We start from the raw sequence: 19376 nt of genomic DNA, 5'->3' as shown, positions 1-19376 counted from the left end.
AAGAAAATTGTGCGAGATTTGTGCGTTGCGAGACACACAAATCTCGGACAAATATGAAACCCATTCCTTTGAAAGGGTTAATTCATATTTGCAATGTTTTCCTGCATAGCACTGCGCTGCTACGCATAAAACAAATCGCAGCATGTCGTTTCTTTTAGCGATATCTCTGCATTGTTTTCAATGGGGCTGGTGGCAGCAGCGCCAGCCCCATTGAAATCAATGAGAGAAGATCGCGAAGCTACAGCGGAATCTCCTAGATAGGGGGCAGGGCTAGATGGCTTCCCCAAGAGAGAGGAATCCCTATAAGAAGCCCCTCCAGCTCCACCCCGCTCTCGGGGAAGCCCCTCCAGCCCCACCCCGCTCTCCCCAAATATGGAGAGATCTCTAGGAGATCCCCTGTAGCTCCGCCTCCCTCTTTCCTCTCTATGGGGAATTCCTTTAGCCCCGCAGAGATCCGAGGCCGGGTCCTTTTGAAAACGCCTCATATCCAGTGATTTTTCAGTAGGACTGCAAGAGCGATAGAGCCGTGAATCATGGCCCAATATCGCCCTTGCCACTGTGCAGGAGCTCCAAGTCGTGTGAGCCCGGAATAAATTCACAAGCTGCAACTTTAGAATCCACAACGCACTTCAAATACGCTGGGGATTCCGCAGGGAATGTCTCCACCTCGTCCACACGGCGTGCACCGTAAACGCTGCAGATTTTCTGCAGCAAATTCTGCATTTATGTGAAAATAAGGGAGATGGAATAATAACTCTGCAGCACCACCTATTGGAAGGCAGCATTCCTGCAAGTTAATGTTAGACTCTTTATACAAGCCTTGAAACAATGAGTGGGAATTGTTCAGCTGCCTGTCTATGGATTCTGGCTTGGATTTCAGTTCCCAGAAATTGTTTCAAGGCTTGTATAAAAAGTCTAACATTGACTTATAGGAATGCTGCCTTCCAATAGGTGGTGCTGGAGAGGTACTGTTTCATCTCCCTTATTTGCATATTACCCAGAGGAGCACGAATGGCCTTATAATACTCCTCATTCACTTCTAAGTGCTCACCCTAAGGAGAAAAGATAGCGTTCCTGTCCCATGTGAAGGCACCCTTAGTGTTCCACAAATGGCGGGATACCCGACAGGGACCCTGTGCTACATTGTGCCATTATTTGACGACTCCAGTTCCTAAAAGGTACCTTTATGCGGGGCGATCATCGCCTGAGTTATTGACGACCACAGCAAAGTCGGGCTATAAATTGCCCCTCGTATATGTGGCCGCCCACAGATCGAGGAATCGCTCACCTGCCGAAGTCCCTTGGCTTTTAGCAGAAATAAAAACTAAGTGACCGTCAGCCTGTGTAATTAGGAGCCACTCACAAGGTTTGAGCGACTCCTGCTAACTGTGAATGAAGGAGAGTGGCCGGAATGATCCCTGAATGATCCCCGACCACCCCGCCTCCTTTCACATGAGCAAATATCGCTCCAGCGTTTAGCACATGCGGTAGTCCATTGGACGCCTGTTGGGTGGTAATGCACCAGACAGTTGTCTTATTTAAGAGTTGCTTAACTTGGGAAATAAAGTAGGATTCCCAAATTTTCCAGAAGACGAGCTTTGGGGTATACGCACCACGCTGCCAAATGCTGTGCTGGAGCCATATGGCCTGATAACCAGTGGGATATCCAGAAAGGTGTCAATCCGCCAGCTCTCATAGCCGCACTCCAGGCACCGCACGTAGTCCTTCAGCTTGCCCTGGTAGAGCTGATTGATGAGGTCGGCCTGCCAGATACATAACACATCTAGAAGGATTACAGGGCTTTCCCCTGCTGATGCTCTGCACTGGTCGCGGCACACGTACCTGCTCCGTCTGCTTCCACTTCTGCTCCAGTGCATCAAACATGACCCTGCAGAGTTCCTGGACGTCGTGCTGCTGCCACGCTGCAGAATACAGGACACACACTAAGCAGTCACAGGAGAGGATAGGGAGGCGATTGTGTCAAAGGGCATATTATTGCACACTTCCTGCCTACTCAGTATTGGCTGATAACAGAGAGCAATGGTGATCCAAGGAAAATCTAATTAACTCTAGGAATCAGCAACGTTACCTCTCCGCTGGTCTATAAGCCTTCCCCTGCCCTCCACCTCTATATAAACCCTGTACTATCCTCTACTACTATATAACCTCCCCATCCTTCACCGTTACAGAGACCCTATACTATACTCTACTACATTCTTGCTCTACCGTTTGTCAGTACCTTTGTGTTAGTTCACACCTACATAAAATCCGAGACTCGCTGCCGTAAGTCACAGCTTCCAGGACCACGAAGTCCTTCATCAGAGCAGGCCATTACCTTCACTGCTATCCCATCCAAAGCTCCTCGTCACGTCCGTCGTTTCAATCGCCCTCTTTTTACTGGTTTGCAGTAAGACGAATAATCTCTGGAGCTGGTACGGGATGCTGGTGACTGGATCTTCCTCAGACTCCTCAAACGCCCACCTGAAAGACAACAAGTAGTCATTTGTACCCTGCAAAAACCAATGTGGACAACTAGAAAAAAAATGACCAAGTCCCTAATGTAAAAACTTTATGTTAGAAGGTGCCGATAGAAGGGGATATAGCCTGGAGACCAGGCGGCTTGACTCAACCAGCCTTCAATGTACACAGGATGTGGTAGACTATAATGCCCCCATTCACTGCCAGCAAGCAAAGATCTAGAAAATGGTGAGGAATTAAAATGCAGAGTCTTTTAGAAAGTTGTAGAACTTCCTATACAACAATTAAACTTTAGTACACCCAATCCGAAGTTTAAGGGTGCGTTCACATGCAGCAGACTTGCAGATCTGCAGAAGATTTCAGCCCTTCAATTAGAATACAATTGAAAGGGTGAAATCAACTGCAGATCTGCCCAAAATCCAAATTACCTACGTGCAAACACACCCTAAAGCACAAACTGACAAATACTGACTTGTACAAAGCATTCCGAAATTCCGGCGTCATAAACAGCGTCTGGAGAAGACTGTTCAAGTAGCAGGTCATGGCCTGGTTCACTAAACCCACATAACCTGGGAACAGAAAGTGAAGATGGGAGTAATTAGGACGGGACACTTCATGTACAATGCAGCAAAAGGCCTTTTACACTGACCAATCATTGGTAATAACCGTGGGGACATTTGCTTATCCCATCGGACTGTGCGAAGCTGCACTGCGCCGATGAAGAAGCAAACATCTGTTTATCAATCACAGCTGAAATAATTGCCGTCAGCAGTACAGACCCCGTATAAAAGGGGGATGTGCTGCCGTCAATGGTGAAACTGTAAGGGGGACAAACAATTGCATATTATCGTTCGGCCCCATCAATTCTTAATCAGCCTGTGTGAGGGCCGGCGAGACGAGTGCTGACCCTGCACTTGTTATATGGCTCAAATTGAGCCATGTAACCCCGCAGGCCGGGCGGCTCAGACTAGAAGAAATTAGGATTACCGGTGTCGGATTTGCTGAGAAGTGATGAATAAGAGTAGTTCTGACTGACGTAATCACTGGTGCAGCCCACAGATCCATCTCTGGGGAGGGGGCCGATGAACTTCTCTTGGGTGCTGTCATCCAGGCCGCTGCTGTCTGCCGTCCCAGACTCATCCTAGAAACACAGGCGATGCCGAGATCAGGGCACACAAGGCACATCACACACAGATATGGGCTACCGAATGCCCTTATAGTAGATTGACCCGTTTTGATGTGCAAGCCTCATGAGAATAAGGGAAGAACACAAAAACCATGTAAATATTGTCCCTGGTCCTGCTCTAGTGAAGGACCAACACGAATGACCATTATTTAGATGCCACTGCTATGTGAACCCATAATACGGGGCAGGGAAGGTATCTGCACCCCCACAGATCCCAGTCTTCCCGCTGACACTGGGGAGTGCGGGGCTTCTTACCGATGTCAGCTGAGGCTGCTCCCCATTCTTATCCGTCAAGTGAAGGAAATTCTTCTTTCCTGCTTCAAAGCCGGCATCCAGTAAGGACTGGCCCTGGGCGGCATCCAGCTCCGTCTGAAAAGGCATAAATACAGCAGCTTGTAAGAAAAGCCCCACAACGCTGGCGGACATAAAATGGATTTTACACATTTAGCCCAGAGGATTCATGTATGCAGCAAATGGGAAGAACAAGGGCTGGAATGCTTCCAATGATTAGTGTGCGGTGCAATGGTGACGACCAGCAGAATACACAGACGGCGCGTCTAGGGCCAATACGCTCAGCACATGGGCATACGATCCCTTCTGGGTGCTCTGCCCACTCTAGTATACCCCAATTGCCAATGAAACAGAACGAGTTATGGGTGACTTCCCGCTCAGCATAAATAGGAGTCATTGATGCTTACTGTGAATGAAGGTGGGCGGCCGGAACAATCCCACCAATTGCTGATCAACTATGTGTAAAAGCACAGTAGAAATAGTCGCTGGTAAAGCTGGCAGGCACTTCTGTGTCAGACAGTCGTATTGTATAAAAGGTCCCCTAAGCGTCCTTGTGTATGGGGGAGGGGTGGGGGTTGGGCAAGTCAGGAGAGGACTCGGACCTCACTGATTAGCTAGTTATTCCCAACCCCGTGGATAGAGGTCTTGTTGGGACCAGAATGCCATTTAACCCCTTGAGTGGCACGCCCGGAAATTTTCCGGGACGAGCTCCACTGCTCATAGCAACATAGCCCAGAAGATTTCCGGGCTATGTATCACTATGGGAGCTGCAGAGCACAATGCCACAAGCTGTGACAGTGTGCTCTGCCTGCACAAACCCAGAGAGAACAAAGCAAGGGCTTTGAAAAACCAGCAGAAGATATTGCCGACATGCCGGCAATCTCCTGCACTGGTTTGTTTACAGGTTGCCATAGAGACCATCGGCTTGTCAGAAGCAAGCCGATGGTCTCTGTGGCAGGGAGAGCTGGTTGTTAGCTGTCAGAGGACAGCCAGGTACTAGCTCTTACAGCAGAGATCAGAGAAAACCTCCGATCTCTGCTGTGTTAACCCCTTACATGCTGCAGTCTGTGACTGCAGCATGTAACGGGCTGTCACTGCAGCATGTAAAGGGCTGTCACCATTGGACCCCCGGAATGTGATCAGGGGGTCCTGATGGGTCCCTGTGGAAGTCCCCTAAAGGGACAAAAGAAAAAAAAAAAAAAAGTAAACAAATTATAAAAAAAATAATAAAACCACTTGTCTCCCTTTACTTTGTAAAAAATCAAACATACAATCACACATGTGGTATCCATGCGTCGTAATGACCCAGAGAAGGAAGTTAATACATTATTTAACCCCTTAATGACATGGCCCCTTTTTTTTCTTTTTTCCCCCATTTTTTTTTTCCTCCCCCGTTTAAAAAATCACAACTTGTCCCGCAAAAAACAAGCCCTCATATGGCCATGTCAATGGAAAAAGGAAAAAGTTATGGCTCTTGAGACGCAACTGCAAAATTAGTTGAAATTCAATGATTAGACCATTTTAAAAAACCTGCCCTGGTGGGCACGACAGTGTGGTAGGAAACCTGCCACTCAAGGGGTTAAATGCACAGAAGTCAGAATTTGCCGGAGATTTTACCTGCCATTAGGCGATAAATGAATCTCATCCACATCCTTCCAGATGTAATAATGACCAAGTTGCTCTGTTCTGGATGGTCACTGTCAGGCTCAGAATAGCCCACAAGGTGGGCCCCCAGCCTATCTCCGCACTGGATCTTCATATATTGGATGAATGGGGGCCACTAATTCCAGCCCGCTGCATTCTCCATATACTTCGGTGGAGACAGCTGCAGGCAAACAAGAATAAGGAGCAGGTGGCGGTGAGGAACTTGTGAATGTGGATCAAGAATGGATCTTTATAGGGGCCCCCAAATAAAGATTACTGGTGGGCCCTGGGCACATCAGGCCAACACTGGTCACTGTGGATTTTTCCGCTTTCAAGGTAGCTGGTGTGAATGCACAGCACAATCCCCATGTAACAGATTTTACAGTGGATTCATGGCCAGATCTGCAGTGGAAATATTCCGCCGCATCAGAACACCAAGGCTGGATTCACATCCGGAATTTTTGGTGTAACTTTTTGCGCCAAAGCCAAAATTGATAAATATAAAAGGAACGCCATCTACCTCTTCTTGCTGTAAACAAGTTGGCTCAAAGAACGGCATCAAAAACTACTTGTTCAATACCAGACTTAAAAATGAAAGCCGTCCGATGTACAATGCAGAACGGAGTGCAGTTAAGGGCTCGTTCACACGGGGGTTTGTGTAAAAAAAAACACAGAATTACAACTGCTCATCCCTTCAATATTTCCTGTGTATAATCACACATGTGTGTTCTACATGCGTATACCTACATATGTTATGCACGCAAAAACACAGAAGAAGAAAAAAAACACGCAAGCAGAAACCGCATACTCACCTGCCCGTTACCGCGTCTCACTCGGTGAGCATGTGCAGTGTAGGGCATGACGCACCAACGCTGGGCTGTAACGCGGATTGCCGCGATACTTCCGCTGTGCCCACTGCTCGGATTATCGCAGGACGGATGGCTTCCATCGACTGCAATAGAAGCCGTCCGTGTGATTTTCTGCACAAAATAGAACATGCCGCGCCTCTTCCCCGCGAGCGGGGGGAAAAAAAGAAAAAAGAAAAACGCAGTGATTTCTGCTTGTGGGCAGGGGAGAATCTTTTAACACAGCTTGTCTATGGACAGACATTACTGCGGAAGTCTGGCCGTGAATTCCACAGCAATAATCCATCCGTGGGCATTAGCCTTAAGAGCGATTCTCGACGTCGGCCTCAGATGAGACTAGCCTTCCATCCGAGAGCCGCTGGTGTCACGTGTGCTCAGTCCTCACCATGTCTCCATTCCCAAACTTCAGGCTGAAGGTCCCGCTCACATAGCCCACTTTGCTGGCCACATCGTCAAACAGCTGGCGCACAGAGGTGGAGGCCGGGAGGTTCAGGGTGATCCGCTCGTTGATGGTTTTGCAGCTTGTGGTGTCTTGTACGATGCACAGCACTCTGGGCTCATCAGCAGCATTTTCAATCTGGGAGGAGAAAACAAAAACCAAAAAGTTATCCACGAGCATCAAAAGCGAAACAGCAGCGTGCAAGGTAGCCGAAAACGGCATCCAGCAGAACACGGCACTCCGCAGCACAAGGCGCTACTATGGGGGTCCCGCAAACCCCGAATGCAGACGACTTACCTTGTGCTGTCAGGTGGGTTGCCTTCGAAAGAGCTTCCTAGCTGATGTACACAAGTGCAGCTTCAATAGGTTACCCGGCCTCAAAACATTTTATGAAACCGGCCCAGGATGGTGGAAACACAGAAGTAGTCCTTCCCGTCTGACCCCGGCGGATGCTTCGTTGCTTTCCACTTCCTGCTACAGCAGCGATGCCATCACCGACAGCAGCAACGCGATTGCTGCAGCCGATCATCAGCTCACTTCAGACAATAATTCGCTGCAGCCGTTGCACGTCCCCGGTGTGACAATATCGCAGCTGCGGCGGGAGGTCGACCGCAGGGAAGCAGCAGCAGGAGACAAAACAAAAAAAACTTTTATGCCCTTTAAAAAACTTTCATCACCCCGAACAGGTCTGAAAAAACATTTTGAGGCTGGGCGGCGCATTTAATTCTTCTACAATGTACTGCTCCTTCGTGAGAGGACGGCCGCCATTTTCAAAATATCCGCTTATTGTTTCCACGCAAGATTTTTGAATTGGCCCCCACGTGGCTTGTATTACAAACGCTGCTAAATTTCTGCAGCAAAATCCACTGAGAACATTTAGCAGCAGTTGCAAATTGCGCGGCGCATTTTCTGCGGGTTTTCCACTGCAGAAAGCCCACAGCGAACACGCCATTTGTGACGGTACATTCAACCACAGCGGATTTTGGTGCTGAACCACGTCAAAAATTGGCACCATTCGGCGTTGACTTTGACGCAGATCTGCAGCAGATTTCGCCCTTTCAGTTGGACAAGTGAGATCTGCTGCGAATTTTAGTACAGATTCTCCATAGCAAAAAAATCTGCGCCAATTCTGCTGCGTGTGAACATTCGCGGTCCCATACAGCGGCGGGGGTTAAGCTGGTTAATCAGATCCACGTTGGGTCACCATCACCTATAGAGGATGTTCGTACAGCCGCCCCCGTGGTATTACGGCTCCGTGTATCATGAGGTGGTGGATGAAGGTTTCCCATTTAAAGACAAACAGGAAAGCTGTTGCCACGCTGAAGCGGTCGCCATGTTCCGGCGCGAGGACGGTCCTTTGGTGATACGGTGCCAGGCCAAGCATCACATAGCTCCGCCATGTGCGTGAAGCGTCGGGCCGAGCCGTTAGTGCGAGTCACCCAACACAACAGGGTTAATGGTATGGCAGGCATCAGAAGCGTTAGGCCCGCGGACATGCAGCAAGCGCCAAACTACCTGCGAGAACTTCTTCTTCATCTCATTAAAGATACTCTGTCTGCAACTCCAGAACATACCCTAGGGGGCAGAAAGGGGTCCGTGAGAAGCACACAGGGCATCACCAGTGCTCCGGGATAAGAGATGGGAGAGGGTAGTAAGCGACCGCCAAGCTCAACAGACCACAGAACCTGCTGCCCTCTTCCCCGCCAGACTCCACAGAAGAACCCCCCCCCCCTTGTTCCCTGCCACACTCCTAAAGGCCCTTTTACACGCTACGACTATCGCTTAAACAGCACGACTGAACGAACTGCTGACATTTTTTGAATTAAAGTACTCGCACCTAATAATCTGTCTTCTCCCTCATTGGCTAAAGGCTGATTTACACGCAAAGACACTTTCAAACGGCTGAAAGATTGACAGTTTTAGCAATCATTTTACATAAAGTGTGAATGCACACTAATGTCCACTAACACTTTATCAGCTTCTTTTGCGTGTAAAAAGGACTTCGGGAACTGTTTGCAAAGCACAACATGTGGTCTGAGTTCTGCACACAACTCCATCGTTCTCACACGGGCTGTCGGCAGAATACAATGTAATCTCTGACTCCCGTACAGAACACAGCATGCGGGCCCTGTATATAACTCTGCGGCTGAACGATGAATTTTAAGTTTGCCTTAAAATTATCGTTCAGCCGAAGAGTGAACAATAGCAGCGTTTACACGCGATGATTAGCACTCATTTTCAGTCATTTGAACGAATTTTTAGCAATAATCGTTGTGTGTAAATTGCTTTACATAAACTTCAGTGGCAGCTCGGGGTGTTTGGGCGGCAGATTATCTGGCCAGCAGAGTCCATTGTCTTTCTCCCTTGCATACAGGAGGAGTTCATTGTCCTCATTGGTCCCACTGAAATCCACAGATTTGGCCAACATTCATCTAAAGGCCCGTTTACATGTAACGATTATAGTTACGTGTAAACGCTGCCATAGTGCCCTTTTTGTCTCAATGATTTTAAGGTGAGCTTAAAATCCATCGTTCAGCCGCAGAGACATAAAGGATCTCTGAACAGACCGCACACTGTATTCTCCGAGGAAACGGGAGATTATATCGCATTCTGCCAGGAGTTGCGTGAAGAACATTGCAGCTGTGCGTGTGATTAGTCACATGCTGTGCTCTGCAAATAGATCATGGAGGCCCATTTACATGCAAATGAAGATAACGTGTTAAGCATTACTGGCCATTAACACTTTATGCAAAAAGATTGAAAGATTTTAAAGTTTTAGCAATCGTTTGAAAGATTATCTTTGCGTGTAAATGGGCCTTAGTGTGCAAGTGCACAAACGCCGGTCCTGAGCGGAGGACCGCTCTGCATGATATCCACTAACCTCAAGAAGGGGTTGTTTAGACCTGCAGATTTGTTGTTTGAACAAGTGAATGAGCAAATAAGCGTCGGCGTTGGCTCTCGTGCCGCCCGTTTATACCGCAGATACATCGCTGGCGCGGTAAAACGAGAAGTCGTTCACATCTGACGACTTGTTTGCCCGAGCTGCTGACCGCGCCGGCTCTTCGCTCTCCCGCAGCTTGTATAGACAGGAAAATCATCGTCGGGAATCGTTCACTTCTCGGTCGCCGTTTACTATTCCCAATAAGAAGCGCGCCATTCTTGTTATCGGTCATTTGAATGGCATTTGGAATGATGGTTGTTCCGTGTAAACGCAGCTTTAGTGACTGAGAACAACCGATATTTAAACCCAGTGATTAGTGAGCAAACGATGAGTTTAACAACCGCATAAAACCAACGATGAGCGAAAAGCGAATAATTGATGGTTCTGGCGTTGGCCGCGTTTACACTGAAGATTAGCGCTCATTTTCGCTCATATTAACGATTTTTTTTTAACGATACTCGTTCCGTGTAAAAGGGCCTTCAGCCACCCGGCCGGGCGCTGACGAGCAGCAGATGACCTCTGGTATCACTCTGGGTGGCGGCTGGAGATCCCGTGCCTCAGCCATGTAGGTTACAGAGTCACCAGTCGCCGCGGGTCACATGTTCCTCCTCAAGGAATCAATGATTAACAGAAGACGTTCCAACAGAAAACAAAAATGACAAATAAAAGTTTTTTCTATAAAACACAGCAGACTCGTAAATATCCAGAGATGAGGTCACAAGACGAGGCGGTGCCCCGCAGTAATGTCAGGGTGAACGCTGGCTGGGCAGACGGTTGGCACTCCGATTATTTCCATGGGGCTGACTAATACCCAAGTGAGCCCTTGGCATCTCCCACTGAAAGTGAAAGTGGTGCCACAGAGCTTGCACTCCATTCAGTCTCCTCACTGCAGTGGCAGTAACCCCACAGACACGATGACGGGTTACAGGGAGCCCCCATGCTTGAGATCAGCAGGGGTCTCATCAGCGAGACCCCCACCAATCAGCTACTGCCCCCTATCCTGTGGAAAGGGAATAACGTGTAGTCTTGGTACAACGCCACCAAAAACGAAAACAGTGATGTGAAGGAGTCCCAAGAATTGTCGGGCGTGAGCGCCAACGGACCAGGAGGCTCTCCGGGCGGCTCGTCAGCAGGCGCATCTGTTGTCCGGGACCCCCCCTCCCCTCACAGCGTCCGACCGGCTGCTGGCGACTATTGCAGCAGGCTGCCGTCACAGGCTTACACAAGAGCCAACGTCCGGTGCCAAGTGTTACACCATCGCAGCGGGGTGTGGGCACTTAGCAAGTCCAGCTTTCCCAAGATCTGGAGCAGAGATCTGTCAGCCATACTGCTCATCACATCCCCTTCCTGGACACAGCGGGAGGGCTCACTCACAAGGGGAGATGTACGCTGCGTCACGCGTGTATTTCGCACACATGTAACACGAACTGCTGATTCCGCATAGACTTGCGCAGACTTTTCAGGTCCTATTTTAGTACTTATCAGGTACCAAAATCGCCGACTGAATCAATGGGACGGCGCACGCTGCTTGCGTATTCATCACGTATTAAACAATGGGCCCCGCTTGCGTATGGGGGGGGGGGGGGGGTTTGCTGCTGTAAATACATGTGCAAAAAAAAATAAAATAGTAGGGAATAGGAGGAGCCTCAGTCCGCGGATACGCCGCGCACAGAGTGAAATATACATACAACCGCGTGAATGAGCCTGAAGACTCAATGACGTGCGCCAAACTGAGGTTCCTCTATATGCGAAGCTAGGGAACCAAGAACAGAGCAGCGGCGGGCTCTAGAGGACGGCGGGCACCATCGCTGTAGCTGGGGGTCCTCCAGGGTGACCAGCGCCGCATACAACGCAGAACCGTGTAAACCAGAGAACACAAAAATGGCCCACGACCCCCCATGTGCCCCCAATAACTGCAGCCCGTCATACGCATAATGTAGGTTACGTACATAACCCTATACAGATCACCGCCCCGGGGCTGCGGACGCGTTACAGAAGCGGGTCACTGGTTAGAGGTCACATGACTCCGTCCACCAGTATGTACATAACTACACAATGACGCACGGTCACCGGCGCCGCGCCGCGCGCACTTACCTGACTGAGGACGATGAAGTCATCTTTGGCTTTGGAACAAGAGAGGAAGAGGTTGACGATGAAGCGCAGCATGGAGACGCCCGTGCCGGGAGGCATGTGGCTCCTTTTCAGCGAGAAGGGCCACGGCACAGCTCAGGCCAGCCCACGCGGGCATCTTTCACCATGCCACCCCCCTCGAGCGCCAACTGATGAAGGTCCAATGTCAAGCAACCGAGTGCAAGCTCCGAGGCCGGCCGGCGTCTTGGCTGGTTGTTGGGGGATTGGAAGGCTGTGATTTACTTCCTGTTCCCGAGTAGAAAGTTTCTTGCTTTCTCGCTGCTTATCTGCAAGACTTTGAGCTGCGATCTCCACTGCGGGCCATATAACGGGCGCTGTAAACCACGTCACGGAGGGACGAGGGAGGAATGGAACTGCCGGCTGGAAGGGTGAAGGAAGGCTTAACGACCGCAATGAGTAACGCCGCGGCGACCGCCAGTAACCTGGAGCTGCGGGCGATCCCGTATACGGGCACAGCAACGTATAGACGGGAGAAGGAGGGGCGCTCATCCCGGTACCCGATGGTACGCGGCTTCTGCCACCAATACCCAGCTTTCCAAGGTTCCTGATGGCACAATATAATGTCCAAGTATCCGCATTCAGGAAAGCTCTGGCGGCCATGAAGGTCGTCACCCAACTTTCCCAGAAACAGAACGTTAAAGAGGTTAAACCAAAACTACAAGTTGTCCCCTTGATTACAGACGCATTATAGGGCGCCCCCCACCCACTGAGGCACAGCGGCCACGGATCCACGGCGCTGTCCATTACGGTGGCACCAGACGACCGTTTATTAGTTCTCAGCCATGACTGATCATCTTCTGCACAATGACAGCTTGGCAAGAGCGGGCAGAGGAACAGACTGGCAGGCGGGCAGAGCCTCTCGCAGGTGTGGCATGAGAAGTGGAGTAAATCCCCGTGCCGGGACTAAGAGGTATTACTGCTCTGCTAAAACCACACTTCACGGCTTAAGACGCCTAATCAACTCCAGATTAGAGGCGCGCACGAACGGCCAGGACCTGCGCCAGAGGCAGGCAAACTAGCCGACATCAGGGCGATCGGCGCTCATCTATCTGGCCTTTACGCAGGCCGACCGATTGTTCACATGACCGCCATGCGGTTTAATCCCCGTTGGCGGCACATGCCGCGTTCACAATGTGTCGCCAACACACAAATGAGCGCTCGCTTGTCAGGTGATCGGCGGCATCTTCACACGTTAATCTACGTGGAGCGCTGAGCAGGGAGCGTTTACACGCAGCGCCAAGTCAGGCTGCTGACGGACTATACCTGCTCACTCATTGGAGAGTACAAATAGCCAATCAGAGAGCAGCGGACGGTGTGCATAGGTTGTAAGAAAACGGCGTTGGCCATCATGAGACTGAAAACGGTGCCTGGAACCAGCGGGTCAAAGGGACATGGGCACAGAAGACCAATGGCGGATAATAACATTGCCATCTCCGATGCTGGGACAAAACATGAATACGTGGGGAGATGAGGGGTCCGTAGAAGGAGCCCCCCTAGATGACAGCAACCACAGTTTGGCGAGAGGTGGCATCACATGGAAAAGGCCAGAAGTAGGTGACTATTATGCCAGCTGCCAGTGACACATGGTGCCCTAGCAGGTGGGCAGAGAAACAGCGTTCTACCATCTGCCAACCCAAACCCCTCCAAAAGCCGGACCGCATCAAACATGCGGTGTCAGATAGAAGGCCTCGCAGTTCACCGCCCAACTATTTCTGGAGCCAAGTAAGGGCGGGCGGAGGGCACGGATCCCAGCGCCAACTTCATGGAGGCATCAGAGCTGAGGAGCAGGTGACACCGAGCAAGGATATAAATTTAGCTGAACGCTCCACTAAACAGCTGCACAGATAAAAGCCGGACCACCAGACAACACCGACGGGGGCCCAGGAGGGAGGGGGTCTTAAAGGGCCACTAACCCTCATATAAGTGCTATAAACGTCACTGAACAAGTTTTAGGCATCGCGCCACTTCACACCGCGGCCCTGGCTTCTGGCGACGGGTAAACATCTTAAGGTACCTTTACACGGGACCACCGGAGCCCGACAGCCGGCCCACCAACTATCGCTCAGGTGAAGCTCGCTGGGGGATATCCAGAAGCTGCTCACACGGCCGACGGTCGCTTCATTTAAAGGTCTGATGAAAACCAATCGTCTCCCAGTGATTTCTCGCTCAGAGCGCCGGCCGCGAATACACAGGATGCCTATCGCGCAAATTGACTGTTTCCAGTGACAATTCGGGTGATAATCTCCCTGTGTAAAGATAGCTTTAGAATCCGGACATGTGCAGAGATACGTTTACATGGTTACCTGGCAACCAACAATGCTGCACGTGGCGCTCGGTAAATATACCACATATACTTGCGCCAAACTTTTTCTCTCCCTCCACATCTGCCTGCGACACATGACCTGCTGTCAAAAGTGTCCAAAACGTATGTCAAACTTTCTTCAACTTTACAGAGATTTACTTTTGGTGTTGAGGTCAAATCTGGGCCCCGACAACCAATCAGGAAGCTTCCATTAAAAAAAAAAAAAAAAATTCTAACAAATTAAAGTTTGATTGGTTGCTATGGGAACCTGACACTTTTTGTTGGACTAGTTTTAATTGGTTTTAAAGGAGTTTTGCAATCAAAGACATCTGTCTTCTATCTACAAGGGCAGGAGATCTGATCACTGGGGGTCTGACTGCAGGGACCCCCAGCAATCCCAGGAAAAGCACCCTGGATGTCCCCCATGCGAACGGAGCAGCCGTGCGCACGACCGCCGCGCTATTCACGTCAATGGGACGGAGGGACATTGCTGAGCGCATTGATCTCTGATCCATAGAAGTGACTGGTGCAGGGGTCAAGCATGCAAACTGACATTCTACTTGTAGGGACATTAGGGGGCGCTGTGCTCAGGATCCCTGGGGGTGCCGGCAGTCAGACCCCCACTTAACCCCAGAGAGCAGAAGATAAATAGTTCTGCAGTAAAACCCCATTAAAGGGCTTGCCTGGAACTTTGGGGATTTTCACCATTGACGACCTTTCCTAATCAGTGGGAGGTCCGTCCCCTAAGAGCCGCGCCGATCATCAGGTCGCCGATGTCAATATGAAAAGCGCAAAAAGGAGATGGCGCCGAGTTGGTATTGCGGGCGCACCTACCACTGAACAGTATGGATAGGTTGGACCTGCGCCCGCCAGGATACGGCATGAAAGGCTGCGATGGCAATATCCCTTTAAAGGCTCATGCAGGACAGATTGCGCCCAGGTATGTGTTACGCTGAGACGCTGCGGACCGAACACTCTGAGGGTCCGTTCACACGTAGCGGAAAGGGGGCGGAGACTTCTGAACCAAAAACCGCACAAAATTCTGCGGCAAAAAATAAAATAAAATAATAGGGTATCTTCCCGCTCGGATGCGACGGGGCAGAATAATGTGTCAAACCCGCCTCACAAATACCCTCGGTTGTTGCATTTGATTGGCATTTGGAAATCCGATTTCTATGGCAAACACGGCCGCGGCGCCGCAGCAGGGCCTCACTTTTGCAGCTGACATCTGCGGTGGATTTTGGCGTGACATTTCCTTACCATTTCCGCTACGTGTGAACAGACCCTTAAGTTGGACTCGGAAAGCAGTTCTTGAGTCAGAGAGGCGGGCCATGGAAAGTGACAGCCTTGTCCCTATACCCAAGCATGGAGAGCAGCTGTCAATCTGCCTGCTGCGGGTGGGGGAAGAGGACGGCACGATCTGCCTCTTAAATTCGAGCGCTCTGTTCAGAGTCAGACTTTAGTGTGGATTCATTCTGAAGCGTGACAGAATAACGCCTACCGGGGCAACGGGCATGTGTGGCCCAGGTTCATGCTGCCCGGTTGGTGTATGGTTCCCTTTAACGCTGAACGGAAGGAGCGTTACTGCACTCAGCGGGGAGAAAAGTAGATGCTGGACCCTCCTGGCACCGCTGATCATGGGGGCCAGCTTTGAGGATACTCCACCGAGATCATGACAACTCTGATACAGAATTGAACGTGTGCCCATGAAATGCCAACCTGGAAAATTAAGAGCGGCCTTGTGAGTCATCGCTCATCATAATAATATGTGACGCCAGCGAGTTACACGGCCAGGGGTCACCATGAGTCACAGAATAAGGGGGGGAATCCTGCTACTATAACTGGAATTCCCCTTTAAGACTGATGCCAACGTGCACCTGGCATCATACATACTGCGGACGACAGTAAACAAGCTGCATGGCACCCGCTGCAGAGCGCCGTGTAAACTGAGGTGGAGCCGAATGCCAGCAAATACAAGATTCCTCAGCAGCCTCTTAAAGAGACGTTCCAGGCAAAACCCAAACACTGTGTAGTGCCGGGGCACGGAGAACCCTGATGTGCTGCCCGCAGGCCCCACACTGGGCACATGTGATGCCCCTTTAAAAAGTACATTGAGCAGGTTCAACACATACTGTCAACCTGGGTGGCAGCCGTTCTAGTGTCATCCAGCTTTGTACACACTCTGGGCATCATATCAACGCTATGTAGAGTTACAACCTAGGAGGTGTCAGTCTTCACTGCATTTCTGACATAGTATTCATGAAGCAGGAAGTTTAGCATGATGGGGGAAAAAAAGGGACCGAGCTTTAAAAAAAAAAAAAACACAAGTGCTGGCGTCACGGACCACAAAATGATATCAATGAGAGCTGCAATCAGCGGCGCTGCACGGAGGGGAGAGCGATCTGCCTCCGCTCCGTACCCAATGCCAATGGCAGCAGAGACCCAAACAGATGACCGGCTGGGTCCCGAGCGGCAGCCCCAAGCAACTGTTGAAGGCCTACCTTGAGGAGCATAACAACCTATGATTTGCCAGTCTTCACCGTATTTCTAGCATTGTATTCATGGACCAGAAATCTCAGGATGAACGGAAATGGAGGCTGCGCTATTAAAGGTGACGCTGGCATCACGGCACTACGAAGGACGGGTCATCAGCTGTCTCCTAAGGAAGAAGCAGACGCTGGGTGACAACTACTGGCGGCGGGCATTATGGAGGTCGGACGGCGGTCTCCACATGCGCCGCTCCCCCAGCTGTGACACCAGCCCCCCTCCAAGAATCAGCGATATATTTCCGCTGCACCCCAACATGCGGGACGGATCGTGATCCAGCGGATCTCCAGCAGGTTGCAGTCCGCCGAGGATGGAGCCGCAGCCCACAACGCAGGTACAGTCATGCCCGATCCTCCGCTTAGAGGTTGTGCCACCATCGCAGGTACAGGGGTCCTGTGTCCGCATCACTGCGGGCTTACAATGGCGAGACCCCCACCAATCAGCAGGTTATCCCCATCCAGTGGATAGGACCGCCCCCTTATAACTGCTCACAGCTGGGGGTTTGTTACATTGTATCAAAACAGATCAAATCTCTCCTCTGTAAAGGGAGGGGGGGGGGTCAGGCATTTACCTGCAGGGGGCCAGAGACTAATACAACCTGCCCCCGAGGGGCCCCCCGGAACCCCTGCAGCCTGCCCCCGAGGGGCCCCCCGGAACCCCTGCAGCCTGCCCCCGAGGGGCCCCCCGGAACCCCTGCAGCCTGCCCCCGAGGGGCCCCCCGGAACCCCTGCAGCCTGCCCCCGAGGGGCCCCCGGAACCCCTGCAGCCTGCCCCCGAGGGGCCCCCGGAACCCCTGCAGCCTGCCCCCGAGGGGCCCCCGGACCCCCTGCAGCCTGCCCCCGAGGGGCCCCCGGAACCCCTGCAGCCTGCCCCCGAGGGGCCCCCGGAACCCCTGCAGCCTGCCCCCGAGGGGCCCCCGGAACCCCTGCAGCCTGCCCCCGAGGGCCCTTGCACCCCTTTCCCCCGCTTCCCTTCAGCCTGCCCAAGGCTCCCCTGCAGCCTCCCGAGGGCCCCCGCACCCCTCCGAGGGCCCCTGCTCCCCTGCAGCCTCCCGAGGGCCCCTGCTTCTGCACAACTGAGAGGCCAGAAGCCGCTGTCCGCCGTCCCGGAGGCGCCGCCTCACCTCTTTGGGTACGAGGGGACCGTCCTCTCCGGGCACCATCTCCGTGCTGGTCGCGGCCGGGCCAAGAGGCTTCAGGCGGGGATCATGATGAGGAGCCTCAGCGCGGAGCTTACTGCCAGGAGTAGACGCAATCAATGGAGAAATGGCCGCCGGAACTCTCGCGAGAGGACGTGCGCCGTCACTTCCGGCCTGAGCCTGAGCAGCTTCGGTCACCATGACAACCGCCAGCTGTGACCGCCGCCATCTTGGTGCTCTCATTGTTTACTTTTCCAAGCAGCCATGAAACCTGAGTCTATAAAGATTATCGACCCCTTAGTTACGGAGCTTTTTTGTTTATTTCTATTTTTGTCTTTTCCTCCCCCCCCTTTAAAAAACCGTAGCTCCTTTATTTACCCATCGCCGCTGCTGTATGAGGGCTTGCGTTTTGCAGGACAAGTTGTATTTTTCAATGGTGCTATTTAACGTACCATAAAATGTACTGAAAAACGTGAAAAAAAGAATCTAAGTAGAGGGAAATGGAAAAAAAATAAATTCCGCCATCTTTCGGCCCGTCTTGTTTCTACGGCGCACAAACTGCACCAAAAATAACATGCCAACCTTGTCCTACGGGTCAGCCCGATTACTGCGATGCCAAACTTAGATAGTTTTTTGTTTGCTGAACTACTTGTATTTTTTTTCAAAGATATTTCATTTTTTTATATTATTTTCTGCCGCCATCTTCTCTGCACAATAACTTTTTTATTTTTCCATCGACATAATTTTTTGCGGGACGCCCCGCAGTTTGCGTTGGTACCATGTTGGAGTACACACAGCTTTTTGATCGCTTTTTATTGCATTTTTTCTTGGAGACAGGGTGACCAAAAAAGTGTATTTCTGGCATTCTTTTTTTTTTTTCCTTCAAAAATCTCCTTGCGGGACAAATAATGTGTTATTTTGATAGATTGGACTCTTACGGACGCAGCGATACCAAATATGGATTTTTGTTTTAGGGTTTAGAATCTTTTATTATAAATATGGCAAAATGGAGGAGAGTTAAATTTGATAGGCATTCTGCCATGACACCTTTGAGAAGGCCCCCGGTTGCCGTGACACCCGCACGGCTCCCTGCGATCTCATCACGGGACCTCCGAACATGGCTTGGGGGATTTAAATGCTGCTGTCAGAATTGACAGCGACATTTAAAGGGTTAACAGCCCCAATGTGCTGTGCGGCTTGTCGGGGCTGTTGCCGCCGGGTACCAGCTGTAAGAAACAGTTGGCGCCCGGCGTGTATGAAGGGAGGTCACCCCGCAATCGCCCTTCATACACGTCCTGCATCTGCGGGATGTAAGAACACTATAGGGTGGTCACTAAGAGGTTAATGACCCCAGCGGCAGCCGAGCAGATCAGCGCCCGTCAGTCATGACAGC

General features: G+C 51.0%; 1 protein-coding gene across 3 annotated transcripts in view; it reads right to left on the bottom strand.

Moving 5' to 3' along the window:
• The window catches only part of USP47 (ubiquitin specific peptidase 47), a 62089-nt gene extending 43974 nt beyond the window's left edge, over positions 1-18115 (bottom strand). For 2 of the 3 annotated variants that reach the window (XM_066583550.1, XM_066583551.1), the window contains exons 1-9: positions 17969-18115; positions 8420-8479; positions 6851-7042; positions 3920-4033; positions 3466-3619; positions 2951-3047; positions 2336-2481; positions 1843-1922; positions 1614-1763 (exon numbers count right to left, since the gene is read on the bottom strand). In XM_066583550.1, coding sequence (XP_066439647.1) covers positions 1614-1763; positions 1843-1922; positions 2336-2481; positions 2951-3047; positions 3466-3619; positions 3920-4033; positions 6851-7042; positions 8420-8479; positions 17969-18007 — 1032 coding nt within the window. In that variant the 5' untranslated portion in view covers positions 18008-18115. The remainder of the gene's footprint in view (positions 1-1613; positions 1764-1842; positions 1923-2335; positions 2482-2950; positions 3048-3465; positions 3620-3919; positions 4034-6850; positions 7043-8419; positions 8480-17968) is intronic. The other variant, XM_066583552.1, reaches the window with a different exon arrangement.
• Positions 18116-19376: the final 1261 nt, after the last annotated feature.

This window comes from Eleutherodactylus coqui, chromosome 11 (assembly GCF_035609145.1).
Source record: "Eleutherodactylus coqui strain aEleCoq1 chromosome 11, aEleCoq1.hap1, whole genome shotgun sequence".
Classification (NCBI taxonomy): domain Eukaryota; kingdom Metazoa; phylum Chordata; class Amphibia; order Anura; family Eleutherodactylidae; genus Eleutherodactylus; species Eleutherodactylus coqui.
The sequence above is the reverse complement of the archived record's forward strand: the minus strand, read 5'-3'. Positions and strand labels throughout refer to the sequence as shown.